Source organism: Sceloporus occidentalis, unplaced genomic scaffold (assembly GCF_023333645.1).
Source record: "Sceloporus occidentalis isolate IW3139 unplaced genomic scaffold, rSceOcc1.0.p SCAF_45, whole genome shotgun sequence".
In the NCBI taxonomy this organism is placed as follows: domain Eukaryota; kingdom Metazoa; phylum Chordata; class Lepidosauria; order Squamata; family Phrynosomatidae; genus Sceloporus; species Sceloporus occidentalis.
The window spans coordinates 4,482,749-4,503,725 of NW_028317025.1; the positions used below are offsets into that span (position 1 = coordinate 4,482,749).

The 20,977-nt window shown below is 40.8% G+C and overlaps 1 protein-coding gene across 1 annotated transcript; it reads left to right on the forward strand.

The window, feature by feature from the left end:
• The first annotated feature begins 1,468 nt into the window (after positions 1–1,468).
• On the forward strand, positions 1,469–20,055 carry LOC149289498 (MARVEL domain-containing protein 2-like). Its single transcript, XM_089490549.1, has 4 exons — positions 1,469–1,492; positions 2,277–3,056; positions 18,808–18,921; positions 19,987–20,055. Exons 1-4 carry the CDS (start codon positions 1,469–1,471, stop codon positions 20,053–20,055), a joined length of 987 nt encoding a protein of 328 aa, XP_089346675.1.
• Positions 20,056–20,977: the final 922 nt, after the last annotated feature.

Here is a 20,977-nt window from a genome sequence, read left to right on the forward strand (position 1 = left end):
ATGTGTGCAAATCAGCATGTATTAGACCTTAGTTTACATTAGTGATTAAGCAAGCATGGGCATAGGAACTGCCTTCAATTAGATGAGGGGGGGATAGAATTCAGTACCATCAAGTGGTTTATGTTTATCTTTGAAGCAGGGCTGATATTCAGCAGGGCCATGCCAGGATGTAAACCCAGTTGCTTTAAGAAACAATATGGCAAGAGACACAGCAGAAGGACATCAGTAACCTAGCCAGAAATGCATGTGTGCCAATCAGCATGTATCAGACCTTATTGTACATTAGTAATTAAGCGAGCATGGGCATAGGAACTGCCTTCAATTTGATGAGGGGTGAATAGAATTCAGTACTGGTACATCAAGTGGTTTATGTTTATCTTTGAAGCATCTTATTCAGGAGACATAAGCATATATCTCCTTAAGTGATGACCTATAACCAGCCATAGTAAAATATATATAAAACTAAAAAAATGTGTACAATGTCCAACTACTACCAATATAAACCCTGTCCCCAACATTTCAGGTGTCCAAACTGGAATAGTTTTGTTGGGGAATGCGGTTATAGATCATGCCATATCCCAGCTCATGGCTTTACAACATCGAAAGGAGCCCATGTGAGAGTCATGATTGCAGTAGCACGGACCTAAATTCATCACAGCTTGGTGGGCCAGTAAGAGAAAATCAAAGGAAAATGCCATGATCCACACTGCCCACAAAAAAACAGGAGAGTAAAGATGCTTTAGCGGGTAGCCCGACTATGTACAAAAATTGGGACACATGAGAGATGATAATATCCCTTTAATTAACTACAATATACACAGCAAGAATTAAATACATCAACCCTTTATGCCCATATTTCTCGAGAAAAGGGGAAAAATATCCAACATTAGCTAACACTGTACAAAAAAGGCAAAAATGTATTAGTAAATGGAACAGCAGTTTTAATTAGCATTATTGTAAAAATGTCAGCCCACGTCGACATATCTCATCATTCTACATACTTATTATACCTCTCGTACCCTTGCTAATTAAACCCTAAATCCGTATATTTTTAGTTTACTGAAGGTATTTAACCTGTTATACACTTTCATGAAACTCTTTCACCTAGCAATATCTTATATAGGAGATACAGTTTTCATTTGAGCTCAGTCAATTCAATGGTATCTTAAAAATTTGATTAGTTATAAATAATCAATTGTGAATCATGTATTTTGGTTCCTTCATCCATATGCTTTCAAATGAGATCACCCTTTTCATTCAGCACACCTTTCTGTTGCTGTGCCTTATCTTGCAGTTAATGATTAACTGCACATTACCCATTACCCAAGATAACAGTCCAGTTGAGTGGAACTCCCTCTCCATATCTAAACTCAAAGACCTGCCTGGCACAAGAGATCCGGGCTCAGAGCTGGTACAGCGAATTTAGCCTGCGTACTTCTTTAACATACAGATAGGGAATCATGCCCAAATGGCCTATACAGATTTCTGCAAGGTAAATAATTAAGCTTTTTATAAACCTTATTGCTACTTATTATTATTATTATGTTATTTGCATCCCAATTCCATACTTTTGCTCCACCCCTACTGCTTTCCACTTATCTACAGTTTTTATTTGTATTCATTTTTTTAAACTCTTCAGTTAAGCACTTATGGTATTCCCGTTTCCTGTCACAGTGTATTATGTATTCTTTCTTCAGGCAAATCCACTCATAATAATTTAATCTTAAATTTCGTTTAACATGACAACGTGATGTGCCATTAAACTCCACCTACTTTGTCCATGTTAAGTAAGAGACTATATCTGTTTTCCTGTAGGATTTTTATCTTTGTGTAAGAAAGTTAGATGTACCACGTGCTTCATAAACTAGAGCAGCCTCTCCTAGGGGACATGGAAAAAGAACTGGAGCCTACAGATATATTTTCAGAAGCACATCTGACAAAGCATCATTAAAATAAGTGTTATGTATTCCATCCCCTTCCTCTCTGAGAAGGAAAGGAGCAGGAGACCCGTTGCATGCCCATCAGACACCTCTACTGCAAAATCACAAAGAGGGTCAAGACTTTGTGACAAAATGCCCAACTGGGGGGATACACCAAGCTTTTCATTTGATTACTATGACCACAACGCACGCACAGCACATGGAAGATCACAACACTTGCATGATACAGAGCTTCCACTATCAAATGAATCAAAACCCACCAGATGTTTCATTCCTGATTCCTGGAGGAGCTGCTTTAGGAGAAATAAAGCAAATGGTGAACCTTTCACATTAAAGAATTTGGAAGGGGGACAGCGCTCACCACCTGTCACCCCTCTTCTTGATATCAGCAGAGACTCCAGCCTAACTGAAAAGAGTGATGCCCACACCAAGTCATGCAGCACCATCAATTCCAGTAAAGAGATCCAGATCAAGAAATCTTTGGATGCCATGGACCGGAAGAGTCAGGAGTCCACAAACTTCATGGAAAAGGTAGAAGCATACAACCTAAAATACTCATATATGAAGTCCTGGCCAGGTTTGCTAAGGATCTTAGCTGGAGTTCAACTTCTTTTTGGTGGGGTAGTATTTGCCTGTACTTGTTCTTACATCCAGAAAGACTATCAATGGTACAATCTATTTGGCACTGAACTCCAAAGGACTTTACCTGGTGGCTACAGCTACTATGGCCCAATGACTCCATTTGTGTTGGTTGTGACCAGTGTTGTGTGCCTGATCACCTTGATTCTAATGGGTTTGGGTCTAACTATGTATTACCGGACCATTCTCCTAGACTCCCACTGGTGGCCTCTGACAGCGTTTGCCATCAACATCATCATGTTCCTTCTTTACATGGCAGCTGGAATAGCTTATGTAAATGACATAAATCGGGGGGGCCTCTGCTATTCCGTGTTTGCTGTGAATCCACTGATGGCAGCCTTCTGTAGGGTGGAAGGTGGGCAAGTGGCTGCAATAGCTTTCCTCTTCTTCAACATGTTTCTGTATTTGGTGAGTTCCCTGGTGTGCCTAAAAATGTGGAGACATGAGCAGAGACGGAGGCAGGCCAACAAGGTTAAGGTGAGGGATGGTTTTTTCAGACCTTGTAGTTCCTTTCATCGCATGTTCTGACATAATGTAAGATTTCTGAAACAATTCCATGACCACCACTGCTTCTCACAAAGTGAATTTGTTCAATTCATTTCTATTTCAGTCTCTTATCTTACCATCAACTTTTTTTAACGCTTTCTTTCTACATATCGTATTATTATTTTGTGTCACGTTATCTAAATCACATCCATCAGAAGTGAGCTAGACTTCTACAGCCCAACAAACACAAACAATGGACAATGGTATGTGACTGTTGCTTGCCTCATTTAACAAAGCCTCTTCCCTTCTATTTTTTACTGGCTCTTTAAAAGCGTGCATCAATTAATTACATCTGCTTATAAAGAACATGGTTTATTTTTAGTCTTCTTGTGCTTTTTAATATTTAATATATTTTGTGCTTTTTTTAGTCTCCTTGTACTTTTTAAATATTTTTTTATGTGTGGTCAGTGCATCTTGACACATTTAACCACAGGAATATGGCCATTTGCTCTAAAACATTCTCAAATTGAAGTAAAATACACTTAACCTAGTTTGAAGGGTTGAAGAATTTTAATCCCAAAAGGAACAACTGGAAGTTGATGCAACATTTACAGTCGGTTGAAACTTACCATAGTTACCATCTCATTAGATATAAAGCAAAGTGAGTGTGGACCATTGTAGGCCATCTCATAGCTCTCATTCTCCCGTTTTACTAGATGTCGAGGATGATGGAATATTTTTACTGTTTCCTTTACCGACAACGTCAGCACATTATTAAAATTAGGAAGGTAAAAAAATAGACACAACTGTGTCTTTTTTTAGACAGGCAAAGTTGTGTTCAACTATGGGTATGTTGAACCTTATTACTAGTTGCAATATCCAAAGAAAGAGTATTATTTTTTATTGGCCATCTATAATGATGAATAAGCTTGCCACTGTTTGAAGTTTTAATAATTTGAGCGGTTAAGATACATTCATTTTAAGCATCATTCAAATAATTCAGAGGATGTGGGAGAGGTTAATAAAGCAAGATAATTCAAACATGCATCAGACAACAATTAGGCTATAAGACAAGGCCAAGAACCAAATAAGGATTGAGGCTTTTGCACAGGAAAAATGGGCAGACTAGATAGGCCGAATGGTTCTTACTAAAATTCTATATTCCCTTGTAACTCCTTTCTTTTTTGCAGAGATTGGACAGACCTAGAAGGATAGTTTTCCAGGATGAAGTTGAACATTTAGAAGGAATAAAAGCGAGAGTTACCAGTACAATCAATTTCTCAGACAAAGGGAGTGACATTGGTGTCTTAAATCGTTCCATTCCCACAGGTTATCGACCAAAACCTCATGTGGTACCAGACTATGTATTGTAAGCATCTTAAATCCTTCTTCAGTCCTCCTAAGGCACGTGTGCAATAGAATATAGCTAAGATATGATGTTCAGAAGGGTAAAATACCTTAAAAGGGCCTTTGGATGCAACTTACATTGTCTTATTTTGGTCCAGTTAATATTTAGTTTTTAATTGATGAATGATCATTATGGGTAGTTAACTAAGCTTTGCTGAATATAGCATTGTTTTGACTAAAATAATCATATTACTTGATTGTGGTGTTATATGTCCTCTGTTTTAAGAAAGTATCCAGAGATCAGAACCACAGAAGAACGAGAAAGTTACAAAGCTGTGTTCAATGACCAATATGCAGAATACAAAGAACTGTATGGGGAGGTGAGAACAGCAATGGTGAAGTTTAAAGAACTGGACAATATGATGATTAAATTGACCAGTGGGCCACAAAGCCAAAAAGTGAGTTTGATAAATGAAGTGCAGCTCTACATAAACATTTCTAAATCATTAAAGGAAAAATGCAAATATATATCATTGAACCAATGTCTTAATGTTCTACAAATCCCATATTATCATATCCCATTATGGATGTGGCATTGAGATCATTCTGGATATTTGGTGAAACTGTTCCCTTATATGTTCTTTTTGGTCCTCAGTTCATTACATAATAGCTAAACATTAATACCTCGTTATTTCACCCTATCAAATTGCTGCTTCACCAGACATATGCCACACAATGGCATTGGCCATACACCTCTATAAGGCAGCTTAATGTCTCATTGGCACTCATTGGCAATGGCGGTGCACCTAACCTATAAAAATGAAAGAGAGAGACTAATGAGACTGAAATTCAGACCTTGAAACAGATTGTTTGAAAGAACAAAGAAATTAAAAGATACAGTGGATATAAAAAGTCTACACATTCTTGCTAAAATGCCAGGTTCTTGTGATGTTAAAGAATGAGACAAAGATAAATTGTGTCAGGACTTTTCCACCTTTAATGTGACCTATAATGTGAACAATTAAATTGCAAAACAAACTGAAATCTTTGAGGGGAAAAAAACTCACAATAACCTGGTTAACCATAAGTGTGTACACCCTTAAACTAATACTTTGTTGAAGCACCTTTTGATTTTATTACAGCAATCAGTCTTTTTGGGTAGGAGTCTATTAGCATGGCACATCTTGACGTGGCAATATTTGCCCACTCTTCTTTGCAAAAGCTCTCCAAATCTATCAGATTGCAAGGACATCTCCTGTGCACAGCCCTCTTCAGATCACCCCACAGATGTTCAATTGGATTCAGGTCTGGGCTCTGGCTGGGCCATTCCAAAATGTTAATCTTCTTCTGGTGAAGCCATGCTTTTGTGGATTTGAATGTGTGCTTTGGGTCGTTGTCGTGCTGAAAGGTGAACTTCATCTTCAGCTTCCTAACAGACGCCTGAAGGTTTTGTGCCAAAAATGCATGGTATTTGGAACTGTTCATAATTCCCTCCACCCTGACTAAGGCCCCGGTTCCAGCTGAAGAAAAACAGCCCCAAAGGATGATGCTGCCACCACCATGCTTCAGTGTGGTTATGGTGTTCTTTGGGTGATGTGCAGTGTAGTTTTTCCGACAAACATACCTTTTGGAATTATGGTTAAAAGGTTCAACCTTGGTTTCATCAGACCATAACACATTTTCCCACGTGCTTTTGGGGGACTTGATGTTTGTAGTTGCCAACTTCAGCCGGGCTTGGATGTTTTTCAAAAGGCTTCCGTCTTCCACCCTACCCCATAGCACATGACTGCTTAAGCCCATAGCCCGAGGTCAAGAACCCAACACCAAGCTTAACCCCAACATATCCCCCCAAATAAAGACACAGACACCATTAGTGGGGAAAGGGCTTTTGGCCACAGCTTTATTAACATTTGTATACATTCCCCAGGCCAGCGGAAAAAACACACAACCAAACCTTAAAACGACCTGCCAGCTGTTAAGCACTAAACCCAACAGGCAGATAATTACCACATGAACCAAGAGTCCTAGCCCCGTAGGTGCCATAAGCGGACCACGGGACACGCCTCCCCAAGCCCATTATGGGCAAACATACCATGCTTATTTTAAATTCGTGCTGGCCAGGGGACCCAGACCGCAGCTGTGACAATAAACAAAAACATGTTGAAATAAAAAAGGTAACAAACAGATAAGTAACCTGACAGACCAGAATGAGCGTAAAATAACCATCAGATTGAGAACACAAAATGAGGGCGGGCGGGAGGGGAACGTCTGCAAGGTAGCTGGTGACAAAGGAGAAAGAGGTAAGATTCACCTCGTGTCCCCAATATAACCCTAATACCCACCAATGACAAGGACCCTGACTTATGCCCTGGGCATGAGCCAGCAGTCATGACCCCCTTCCCTATTGGTCCAGGGGGCCCCTTTCATAGGAAGAATACGGGACATTTGTTGTCACATGCGGCACACAGCCTGTATTTGCCAGAAATTCCATCAGTTCCAGCAGTAGGCCTTTTGTAAGCCTCCCTGACCAGTTTTCTTCTTGTTTTTTCATCAATTTTGGAGGGATGCCCAGTTCTTGGTAATGTCTCTATTGTGCCATATTTTCTCCACTTGATGATGACTGTCTTTACTGTGTTCCATGGTATATCTAATGCTTTGGAAATTATTTTGTACCGTTCTCCTGACTGATATCTTTCAACAATGAGATGCCTCTGATGCTTTGGAAGCTCTCTGCGGACCATGGTTTTTGCTCTGAGATGCAACTAAGCAAATGTCAGGTAAATCCTACTAGAACAGCTGAACTTGTTATTTGTGATTAATCACAGTCACTTTAAATGATGGCAGGTGTGTAATGACTTCTATTTAACATGAGTTTGTTAATTCTGAACAGAGCCACAGCCCCAGTGTTTTTCGTCAAAGATTTTAGTTTGTTCTGCAATTGAATTGTTCACGTTATAGGTCACATTAAAGGTGGATGAAATTCTGTCATGATTTATCTTTGTCTCATTCTTTAACATCACAAGAACCTGGCATTTTAACAGGGGTGTGTAGAATTTTCATATCCACTGGTTCCATTGAATAGAATTGATTTCCCCTTTAAAACTTACTCCAACCTGCTTTATGCTACTGGATGCATCTTTTGGCCCTGAATTATAAAGCAATGAGATTATTCACTGAGCAAGAATGAGATACAAGGATGCATATCATTCTTGCCTTGAGACTTAGGGAACCATCTTTCCCTGACTTTGCACTGATTCCTCATAACAGATCCACCACTCATTAGCTTTTGCACCCAAGACTATACCTTTATATGCCTATATTAAAGAGTTTATGGTGAACATGTAAGTAAATGACCCACCTGCACCAGACCACCACAAACTTTGTGGTACTGACACTTTGCCTGTGATCCTGGCCTTGTTGTTTGAGGAAAGTGGATGTTAAGAGTAACTCTTCTGTAATATAATAGAATTAGAAGCCCTACAGCTTTCTTGTTACCCGAGGGATCATATAGTTCAAGCATATATCCTAATAATGTTTGTTGAAGACCAGTTTTAACTGACCAATCACACAAAATTAACTGCACTTCTTATTACCCTTGGCTTATATGTAACACTAGATTAGTTGTTTAATTTTCCTGTAGAAAAAATTGACTACATGTTTCCAGTTACAGTAGTGCATCTCCTTTCATTTGGCGGTCTTTCATTTTTGCACCCTCTGCAAAATGTTTATCTTGTCGTTTATACTGTATTATTCCGTAATGTGCTCATGTGTTTCAAAAGAGATACCAAAACATTTTGCTGTACTAAAAACAACTCAGTCTCACTTTGGTAGAATTACACTTTATTCACAATAGGCTGTGTAAATAGTCCTTAGTGCTTCTTGTCTTCTAATATTTTTAACCCATTCACAGCTCCTTCACTCTTCCCACCTACGTCACACACAGCAGCGGTTAAAAGCTCCAGACTGGATCAAAAGTGTTTTTGCACTACATCATTCTAGCAAGAATAAAACTTTCCGATCTCGGGCTATTGCTTTCATTGGATTCGACCCTCCATCCATAAAGGGGCGCACAATTCTTCCATTCTCAGGAAGCTTTTAGGCAAAACATATCAGGTCAACTACAACCAGAAGTCATGTACATAAGTTGAAGAAATTCTGTATTGTATATCAATTTTATTACATCTGGACTACATTCCTTTTATATAAATTGTTACTTTGATTTAAACACTACAAAGCCCTAACTATGTTTGCTTAAAATGCCTGTTAAAATATAAATCAATATAAAAAGATGGACTCTGAAATCGCCTGTGAAAAATGTGCTTTGACCCTGCCATTTTGAAATAAAATGACAGCTACAACAAGGGGCTGACCCAGACAGCTTGCAATCTTATAATTTAATTTCCTATATATTTTCTTCACTGCTGCCAGAATAACATTTAAATGTAAACACTGCAATTTATTGAAAGTTTAACATCTTTAATATTTTATGCAATCTTATAGGCACTAGACAGAATGAAAACCATTACTCAAATATATGAAAAGAAGAAAAATGTAAGTGTAACAAACTTAGATGTCATGGTCATTGAATGTCACATTATCCAACAGCACTGGATCATTTATTCAATAAGAGTTAAAACATACTGGCCCATCATGAGAAATTCCCCTTGAAGTGTGTTATACTAAATATGTGAGCTCAGTAGAATCATCCTGCTGTTCTGTTAGAGGACTGTCTTTCTAAACAGGAGATCCAAGACTCTTGCTTCATGGAAGCATGATGGCAAAAGCTTGCAGTCTCCTCACATACTTATACCTGTTAGAACTCTAAAAGGACTGACCCTCTATTATCACATTATGTTTTATTTCCGATTTTTCTTTTAATCAAACTGCATATGAACTGCTGGTACTAGGAAATACAAAAAAAAAAAGAATTCAGATTTAAATTTTCTTGTGACCTGCATGTGTAGCTGAGATAAAGGGGCAAGGCTTGCCACAAATTGGGCTGGGGTTGCCCCAACTCAGCTTGCAATTACGTGGCAGCATGACCCAGCTCCACTGCTTTACCTGGAGGGTTTGGCTGTCCTTGCATATTATAGTTCAATTAGTAAGGTGACTTTCAATAAATGCAATTGATTTAACAATTAATTCTACTGGGGCAATCAAGCCTTTGTTGCACAAAAAAGCTAACGTGGGGATGGATCATAATAATGCAGTTATTTTTGTGGTTTAAAATTACAATTCGCCTCCAAACCATACATGAATAATGTAGAATTCAGCCACATAATGCCAGCAGTATATAAAAATAAATCAGTATATTAATTTAACATACTGCTGGGCAGTTTCTTGTAGGAAACAGATGGGTGTCTGGTATTCAAACAGAGTCTAGTCAAAGTTAATACCTTTCATTTGCCCAACATAGAAAAAGATGTAAAGTCACATAAGTGTTTGGGACCTCAGAGGTCTTTTCCTCGTATAAGACCTTACATCTTTTTCTATGTTGGCTCAATAAAAGATATCAAATTTGACTGAAGACTTCTCTTGGGTTAATACTGCTGTATCCTTTTTTAGTATTCAAACGCTAATCTTTCAGTCATAAGGATTTGAAAATGTTTAGCTCTGTCAATTAAATTTAGCGTGTACATTGCCTTTCATAAATGGTATGATTTTAAAGTGATAAACCTACTTTTATTTCCTCAGGACCCTGGATTTCTTGAGAAACGTGAACGCTGTATGTATTTAAAGCAGAAACTCACACACATCAAGAAACGGATCCAGGATTATGACCAACAGGAGGGCTCTGTGTATTTTTAAATGTTTTTTCAAATATATTTATGGATAATTTAGTTCTCATGCAGCAGCTATAGTAATGCAGTTAAAGACATATTTAGGAAAATACTGCTTTAAATATAAACATTTAATGTTTAAAGTCTGTTATTATTAGCCACTTCTAGATACCACCTTCACTTATTGTACAGAACAAAGAAACATTGTCTTAGTACCATCACAATCTTGGCCTAAGCCTAAACAGTAAACATGGTGCACATGGAACATGTGGCATATCCGGACATGCCAAGGGGAGCAGACTCGTAGAGTGTAGTAGCTCTTAATAGGCTGGTTGGAAAGATACAACATTTATACAGTGGAGGACTGTAGACCTCCCTCGCCTCTTTTCTATTCTAATTTAAGGCAGATCACAAGGATATGTAAAATCTTGTCAATTTGCACACAAAAAGAGACATGCAGTGTAAGTGAAAGAGGTCTCTTTGCATAGTGGGTCTGATTGCTGCCTAAACAGTGATAAATACATCACTGGGGTTTCTAATACTAATCATGCACCTTATTCTTAAACCTTAGATTATAGACATTAGGGGTAGTCACTGGTAGAGCTGGATGCATTCAGCCAAGCTTACCCTTAAAAGAAATCTGCCTATTTATTCTCATGGGGAAATTATAGTTTCAGACAGGGCAAGAGTTATGTATGAAGAGAAAAGCCAGAAATGGGAAGCATATTGAACTATGTCTGCAGGACTCTAAGGACAACTAACTTTTCAACAATATGTCTTTATCAAAGGCTACACATCTTGCTTCTGCAAGGGCATCCTTTATTCTGTAATGAAGAGTTGATGTCACTTTTATCATACGAACAGCACTTTATTGCAATAAATTACATGAAAATATTATTCTGTGTATAAATCTTAATATTGATGCTATAAAATATTGGAGAAAGCACAAGGGTATTGCAGAAACCTGCATACATTTGCAGAAGCAACACCACAAAGATTTAAAGGGGCCACACATCAAAGTATATACGATGACTGGAGTCGGCCTTTAAAATGATGCAAAAGTAATCTGACCAAAATATAATTAATAAAGAGCACAATGAATAAGCAAAACTTCAGATCAGTATTTATGAAGGCAATTGGAAACAAGTACAAAAGATCCGCAGAGGATCAGGGCTTTAGAAGTAAAAAAAAGATTCGGCCACTGTATGAAATGTGTTCATCATATGCTTTTTTTAAATTATATTTTCACATTTGTTAAAAAAAAATCATTAGATATAACATTACAAACAAACAAGAAATAAAAACCAACACTTTCAAAAAGTAAACCAAATAATATAAAGGACCCAATAGAAGAAAAACAAAGGAAAGTGGATACATTTCACAAATTATTTCATTAAAAATTCTTATATAATTCTGTGTAATATTATTGATAAATTAGTGTCACTTATACGCAGGTCTCTCCCCTCCACCATCTGTATTGCACATTCACAAACTAAACAAATCAGAATAAATGGCACATTAGTTGTTTGTTATAAAATAAAAATGACAAAAAACCGTGGTTCCTCTGTATTAGAGTCCACCTTTGTGTGGTGTTTACACTGCCAGATGTACCCATTGATGGGACAATGAGGGAAAACAAACAGTAAAACATATCAATGTGGGCTTGGTGTTACAAGGTGTAATAGGCAGATAATAACATGTTTCCTTTCCTTGAAATCTTTATTCAGAGATTAATAACCCAAATTATGCAAGAGAAGGGAAAAAAAACATAACATAGTGTATACTTTGTAACAAGGTGTATATATTGTGTGTTTATATTACTGTCACAAAACAGAGCAGATGTAAAATTGTAATCAAAAGGTATTGCAAATTCTCTTTAACCTCTAGGGATGAGAAAGAAATAATGTTTTTAGAAGAATTATAGGTTTTATTGAAATGTAGCTTCTTATATTTAAATCCTCAATAGAGGATACAACACAGTATCCTTATTAAGTATGAGGTTCTATCAGTGTCCATTAAAAAAGAAGGGAATAGTCTATCTCCAGTCCAAATGTTTGGACGTGTTTCGCCCCAATGAATAAGGCTTCTTCAAAGTGGAGATTGTGACTGAAATTTCTTCAATGTTTTATGTGCACTGCAGTCTGGTGTCACGATAATGAGTATTCCATCTAAGCACGTTTTTCCGGTTGCATATGAAAGCGGTGTAGGCAGAGGCACATGGGGTGAAAGGAGGGATGGAAGTAGGGCAGAAAGCCACCAGGGTTATGGAACCTTCCTACTCCATTCTGAGGTTTTGGATGAGCAGCACACATCAGCTTACTTTTTGGCAGCACTTTTTGGACCACACGTAGGCAGTAGGAATGAGAATGATGGTTACTGATGGGGCAGCAAATATGGTTACTGATGGGGACTTTGTGGGTTTGTGTTGCGCAGAACATATACTACACCTGGTGGCAAGGGCAGCTATTCCAACTGACAGGTGGTGTAGGCTTGAAAAGTGCCATAAGATTGCAGGGCACTTTCACCACAGCGTAAAGGCAAGCAAGCATCTGAGGAAGGAGGAGGAGAAGGCAGGACTACCCCACGAACATCTACGTCAGGATGTAGTCACCCACTGGAGCTCCAACCTGGATATCACAGTGCAGATCCTAGAGCAGCAGCATGCTCTTCACTCCATGTCCTCTGAGCAGACCATTGTGGTGTCCAGCCCATTGGGCAGTGAGGAATGGCCATTAATGGGGCAGGTGGTGGCAGTCCTGAAGCCATTTAGGTATGTGACCGAGGACTTAAGCTAAAGCACTACCACTTTGGGCCAGATCATCCTCTTACCTACCTTGAACAACACATACATGACTTGCTGGAACAAAACTAGGTCTTCCCAAGCAAAACATTACAGGTTGAGGTTGTGAAGCTGATTAGTAGGCTGCTAAAGGAGCTAAAAGGTCGCAAGCAAGCGATCATGGAAACCCCAGAGTACATGGTGGCCACCCTCAGTGACCCAAGGTTTAAGGGCAATCAGCCCTTAAAAATTATTTTAAAATCTGGAGAGACATGTTTATCCGTAGGGTGCGAGGGATACTGTACAAAAGGAGCATCCTAAGAGAAGAGATGCAGGGGTTGGAAATGAAAATTCCCCACAGCAGTGGCAGTAGTGCCAGCCACATGTCCCAATCCCTTGCACCCAGCAGAGCAGCTGTAGTAGACCCACTGGAGCATCACCCAATTGGGCAGTGGTGTTCGATATTTTGGTGGTTACTAGAGCTACGGATTTTGATGGCGCTATATAAAACAATAAATAATAATAATACTAGTACCACCCAAGCTCCTCAAAGTCAGTGTAGCTCCTCAAAGTCAGTGTAGCGCCTCTGAAATGGTGAAAGCCTATCTTGAGGAATTGCCACTACCACCTGATACTGACCCTCTATGTTGGGACCAGCAAGCTGTCGTCTGGCCAGGTCTCACTTTAGTGGCCCAGTGTTGCTTTCATGCCCACTAACAAGCATTCAAAGTGAAAGGGTTTTCTCTGTTTTCTCTGCAACATACTTAACCCCCAGAGAACACAGCTCTTCCCGCACCTGGTTGAGCAGATAGCCCCAATGTTCCCAAATTAGGCTATACAGCACTCAATATTCAAACTAGTGAGTGAGGTCTAATGCTGCTGCTCTCTATCTTTCCTTACTCTGATCTTTTTTGTTAATTTTCTTAAATTTAGTCTATCATCCGCCAGTGAGTGCCTTCCCAGGTCAAGTGTCCTACTACTAGTGCTCATGCTGCACCTCTTTGACCGTCCTAACTCTGAAGGAACCTTTTTTATTAAAAACAATATTATAATAAAAAGTGAGTCCAGAAGGTGTCAGAGAACTCCCCCTTTGGGAACACCCTAGAATGTCATAAAAAAAGGCTCTCAAATTTTGTCTGAGACAAATGACCGGGAACCAAAATTAGGGATTAATCTAGCCTTGGTGTATAATTAATCTAAATTTTATTAAAGACAGGAGGCGAGTATTTTCTTGCCCGAAAGCAAACTCGTGGTGCAAGTCTAGTACATAGTGTGTGTGCTCATTTATAGTGGCATGTCATTGATGGATTGTGTTAAAACTGCTACTGTTGCACTCAACTCTCAGGTGTCATTAACCTATGGCAGCCTAGATATTTCTGGGTGAAAAAGCACTATAGTTTGTGTCATTCAGATGTAAAGAACAAAACAGCACACAATTAAGTAAATATGACATACACATTTTACGCATCTATATGCATCTATTCCCATTGACATTTTTTCATCATTCACTTTTTGTCCCTGGAAGTGGTCCCTAAAAACTTTAGGCATAGGGTTTCAAAAACAAATGTGAAGTTAGTGCCTCACACATTTGTTAGACTGGGGAATGTATGGATAATTGTGTGAGAAAGAATGTATCAATATGTATCAGGTAGAGAATCGTACACTATATGACCAAAAGTATGTGGACACCTGACCATCACACCTATATAAGCTTGTTGGACATTCCATTCCAAAACCATGGGTGCTAATATTAAGTTGACACCCCCTTGCGCCCTCCACTCTTCTGGAAGGCTTGCCACAAGATTTTGGATTTTGGGATGTGGGATTTTGTGCCTGTTCAGCCAAAAGGGCATTCCTGAGGTCAGACCTGGCCCATAGTCTCCATTCCAATTGATCCCAAAGGTGTTCAGTGGGGTTGTCAGGGTTCTGTGCAGGCTACAACAAACTCGCCAATACATTTTTTTTACTTTGATTTGTGCGCAGGGGCACAGTCATGCTGAAACAGGAAATGGCCTTCACCAAACTGGTGCCCCAAATTTGTGTAAAATGTGTATGCTGTAGCATTAACATTACCCTTCACTGGAACTACTTGGCCTAGCTCAAACCCCGAAAAACAGTTCTAGGCCATTATCCCTGCTCCACCAAATTTTACAGTAGGCACTATGCCTTCTGGTAGGTAGCATTATTGTTCTTAAAGGAAAGAACCTTTTTTCCGCTGCTTTAAGTGAAAAACATTTTTTTCAGCCTGAAAGGATGATCTCTTGTTTATTGGACAGTACTCTTAATGAACAAGTTATCAGAGAGCGCCCCCCAACTTCCACAGCTCGTCTGTGCCATCATTGCCCCCACACAAATGGTCTGTGACTTCTTTGCCCCCCTTCCCACATACAACATATTTAAACATACTTACACAATTACACACCCATGCTCTCACAGACACGAGTAAACATGCATGCTCTCTCACACACACACAAGTACACATGCATGCTCACACACACAAGTACACATGCATGCTCTCCAACACACACATAAGTACACATGCGTGCACTCACTCACTCACTCACACACACACAAGTACACATGCATGCTCAAAAACACACACAAGTACACATGCATGCACACAAACACACGTACACATTCATGCTCTCTCACACACACACGTACACATGCATACTCACACACACGTACACAAGCATGCTCTGACACACACACATGCATGCTCACACACACAAGTACATGTGCAGGCTCTCACACGCAAGTACACATCTATATATATCAAACACATATGTCCTGCCCCTACTTAACACTCACTGCTTCTGCAGCTTTTTCTTTGGCTGCTCGCACACAGTCTGCGAGCAGCCTCGGTTTCCCTGCGGGGTCACATGACGTCACGTGACCCCAGTATGTTCCTGTCTCCCCGTGCCGGTTCAAAATAGTTTAGAAAGGGCCCTTCCGACCTGGATCGGGATCCAGGTCAGAAGGGCCCTTTCTAAACAATTTTGAACCGGTACTAGGAGACAGGAATAAAGGGTTGCAGGGGTCGCACCGGGACTCCTGTAGTTACGCCAGTGATTGTCCCCATTTGTATTTGCATAATGCTATAATATCCCCTCTAAGATATCTTTTTTCTAATGTGAACAAATTCAACTTCGCTAGCCTTTCCTCATAATAAAGTGTTTTATTTCTCTGTGAGAGAGCCCAGTAGGTCTCTTTATGACTTGCTGGATGATTTTAGGTCTTGGTTTTTGAGAGTGAGGATGACTTAACATCTTGCTGTTTGTGAGACTTTGACAGGAATGTCACTTCTGGAAACATTTGCTATAGTCTCAAATCTGTTTGGTGAATATGACAGTGTGATAGAGCCAACGAAATGGCTGTGACAATTTGAAGGAGCCCTAGAAATGGCAGTGTAACTTTTTCCAGACTGATATGCATCAACAACTGGTTTGAGTTTTTTCATGCTGTAACCTTGTGTGTTGATAACATCACTCTGATGACAAGGTTTTTCATGGGTTCTCGTCCTCCCACCTCACCACCTGCCCATTTGACCATGTTTCATAACATCTCCTACAGTCATTTTCCGGTATCCTTACCCCAACCCTAACCAATCTCTTTAAAATCTCTCCTTTTACTTATGTACTGTTTTTTCCACCCTTCAAACGTGCTATAATATCTCCCATTCTAAATACACCTTTCCTTGATCACACATCCCCATCAGTCTTCTTTCCTCTAACTCCCTACTTTACCCTCAACAATCTGGCTTCTGCTCACACTCACAGCACTCTACTGAGACAGCTCTCAACACATTTTTTAAGGATCTCCTTGGAGCTAAAACAGAAGGTAATTTCTCTCTGCTTATACTCTTGTACCTCTCCGCAGTCTTTGACATGTATGTAGGTAGTGTGTACCGTGCATTGTGAACCCGATACCATTTACATTTAACCCACCAAATAACGACAAGGAGACTGAAATTGGATAAAGCAGGCCACAGCACAATTTTATTATAAACCATAAAACACTGTGTTGGCCCAAAACACCATAAACCAATAACAAGAATATACAATAACCGATAAATAATAAATACAAATATACAAATATACATAACACATTACCATAACATATTCAAACATAACCAACACAGGAATCGAATTAACCCCGTCCTTGCCGGCCTCTCACACTGCACAATCCAGACCACAGGTACTCACCTCCCCCCTCGTCCAAACAAAGATGACAGCTACCTTTCGCTGTCCCACCACCAATGCTAACCACCAGCCGTCCACAAGCTCGGTGGGCACGTCCAATAAAACACCAGAGGTTAGGGGAGGATTGAGCCTTCCATTACACCATCATCCAAACTCCATCACTTACCAAAACCAGACCGGCAAGGACACACAAACCGCCACTAACCCCGCTGTTTAAACCCCTTAAATCAGCGGGGGCCCCCACCAGCACACGCCATGGCCTCCTGCAGAGCCAAATTGAAAAGATCCAAACCGATGTCATTCAAATGAACACCATCACTCCGAAACAAATTAGCCGCGTCCCTCTCAAACACCCTATGCCGAACCGTCACGCCATTAACGCTAGCCACAAACTTGGAAATCCAACGATTAAATTTAACCAGCGACCGCTCCAGGGCCCGCTGGTTAGTCGCCACCCGCCAAAAATTCCGAGACACCACCTCGGACCATACCAACCGGACATCAGGAAACAAAACCAGAAGCCTAGCGAGGTCCCGAAGAACCGTATCCCCCAGAGACCTGACCGGGACTACCCCAAGATCATTCCCCCTGAGGTGAATCACCAGGATCGAGGGAGGACCCAACAACCAGCTCAGGGAGGAGATGAACCCACCGCATCCCCCGCTTCCCGAACCACTGCACCTCAACCGCAAGAGGAGAGAACCCCAACTGCTCCCTGTTCGGGTGAACTGCCGCCCGCCTCCTGGCCCAGAAGATGAAGGAATGTCCAACGAGCCAGACTTGAGGGACAACCACACCTACAAAAAACAGAGAACATTAAACAGGCATATCCAAACGAACATACGACCTAAAACGACCCGATCGCCAGCGCCCAATACGTTGCACTGAGGAATCAGGCAAACCAACCTGGGTAGCCTCCGTGGCGGCACCAATCCGAAAGGAATGGCCCCCAAAAGACCCGGCAGGAACACCCAAGACTGACAGTGACTTCCGAAAAACGCCGAAAAACTGGAAATGGGATAAAAATGACCCGTTCTGATGCACCAACTGATGCGGACCCCCCACCGCCGGGCGTACCAGGAGAAACTCGTGAACCGACGACACTGGGCAAATAGGGGAGCCCGCAATGGCACCCAAACGAACGCAAGACCCCCTACCCAGGACATCGCCGAATGCGAAAGCTCAGACCACCAGCCCCCAATTCCACATCCTCCGCCAAAACACCCCCAGGAACACGCTTACTAGGGCTAACCAACTCCCCTATCCGCATAGCCCCGAAAAAGGCTAAGCTGAAAGCCGCCCTGAACAACCGAACTTCGAATTCCGAAACGCAAACAGAACCCAACACCCCACACAACCTAACCAGCAACTCAGCCGTAACAACCCCCTTTCGCCATCCCCTCAAGGCCTGGCGAACAAGGAAATCCTTAGTAAAATCAGCGATACCCATCAACTTACATAAAAAACTAAGCCCCGACAGGCGAGCTGAAGCCGCAGACGGGGACACCCTGGTCGAGTCCCACTGACACAGGAGGGAAAGCAAGCCACGAACCTGAGCAGCGTGAGTCGGGAAACCCCCACAGTCGCTCTCAAAGACCGCCCACTCGTCCCACACTTTTCCATACCTCCCCCAGGTGGACCTGGAAACCGAACCTCGAATCCAACCCAAGGGACCACAGGTCCACTGGACACGGGACCCCTTCTTCGTCCGCGAACAGTGCCGTAGCTCGAAACTCTGCCCACTGAAAGTGAGAAAGAGCATCAGCCGTCACGTTTTTGACACCGGGTATATGCACTGCCCTACAGGTCACATTCAGACCCAAACACCGCAACACCAGCCGACGCAAAAGGCGAACCACCGGAGGAGAGGAAGCCGTCAAAGTATTGATAGCCTGAACAACCCCCAGGTTGTCACAATGAAACAGCACCCGCCGATCTCGGAGAACATCACCCCATACTTCCACCGCCACCAAAATGGGAAAAAGCTCCAGGAACGCCAAGTTCCGGGTGAGCCCCGACTCCCTCCACGAGACCGGCCATTGCATTTAGCTACGCTGATTCTCAGGGGCCTTTGTTTACCATCGCCTTCTTCTGCAAACCCTTAATACTCATCCATGACATGGCCATATCCTGGTTCAAATCATACCCCTCTTACCATTCCTTTAGTGTCTGCTTCTCTGGAACTACTCCCCTACTTCTGTCTGTTGGTATTTCAGTTCTATGGACTCTACACTTTACCATCTACATGTCTGCCCTTGAACAACTTATATCTTCCTTTGGTTTCCAGTATCACCTGTATGCAGATGACACCCCTAACCTACATTTCCTCTCCTGATATTTCACCCTCTCTTCTAACTCATCTCAATGAGAAATAGCATCATGGATGATCTCCCATCACCTGAAGCTCAGCAATTCAGCATTATGGTTATTCCACCATCCCCTTCATCCACAATTCCTGACATCTCTATCACTAAACCCCACAATCCTCCCAACAGACCAAGTTTGCTGCCTTTTGTAAAGCTTAACTCTTTCCTCTTTCCTTAATACTTCACACACAGTCACTCACAAAATCCTGCTGCCTTCACCCGAGAATTCCCCAAATCCTTCCATTCCTTACACAAGAAACTATTAAAATACTTATCTGCTCTCTTGTGATATCCCATCTGGATTATTGCAACTCCCTATTAACTGGTCTCCCACTCTCCTGCTTTCCAACCCTCCAATCCATCCTGAACACTGCCGTCAGACTAATTTCACTACCTACCATTCTTCATTTGCTGCCCTGCTAATCACTGCCTTTCTTTACATTCCAGACTCTGACCTATAGAACCCTCAACAACACAGCACCCTCCCAGCCACTCACCTCTTCATTCCTCCAATGAGTTGCATCTCTCTTTTACCATTATTATCTCTTCCCACTTCAGTATTCTGAATTTCACATGTGATATACCTGTTACATCAAATTTAAATTGTCTTATTTATTTTCACTATACCCTGTAAACTGCTGGCACTATAAAAATAAAACTAGTATACCTTGTATATCAAATAAAAGGAAACAAGCAATAAACATTCCCAAACTCCATCTATATATTACTACATAAGATATTTTGTATTAAAGAATATGCCACATATTATATGTACCGCTAAGCAGAGACTATACAGTACACACTATGTAAAAGCACACACTATCAGTAAAGATTTATAGGTCAATTGAAACAATCAGTGAGGATTTATAGATCACATTTTGGCACCAACGTGAGTGTTATGTGATAGTGTAATGGCTTTCATTTAATATTATAATCATTGTATTTTATTTGGTAAAAAGGTTGCTTTTGACTTACTGTATAATATGGCACATATTTTATTTACTGATTTATAATTTTATTGATGTACATTCCGTCAATAATATGGCACATCTTTTATTCTATTTGTACTTTTGTATATGAGTTTTTGCCAGAATTTTTTTTTTATATAATGGAAAGGAGGGAGTTAAAGTGTGTGTGAGACAGTCCATTATACTAACTCACAGGGAATTCTCATGTGCTCCCATTACTAGCCTAGCCCTGAGGGGAGGATTTCACAGTGTGACTGTGGGCAGAGCTGGCTTCTAATCATTAATCCCAAGAACGCCATTACTGGAAAACAGAGAGGGAGAGAGGTGAGAGGGAGAAAAAAAAGAGTAAGAGGGACCTAGTAAGAGAGAATAGAAGATGAATAAACAGTGGGGCTGGGGGTACTATAGCTAGAGAAAACAGACATTTTAAAAGTGTGGTAGCAAAAGGCAAACAAGAAAATATCAGATAT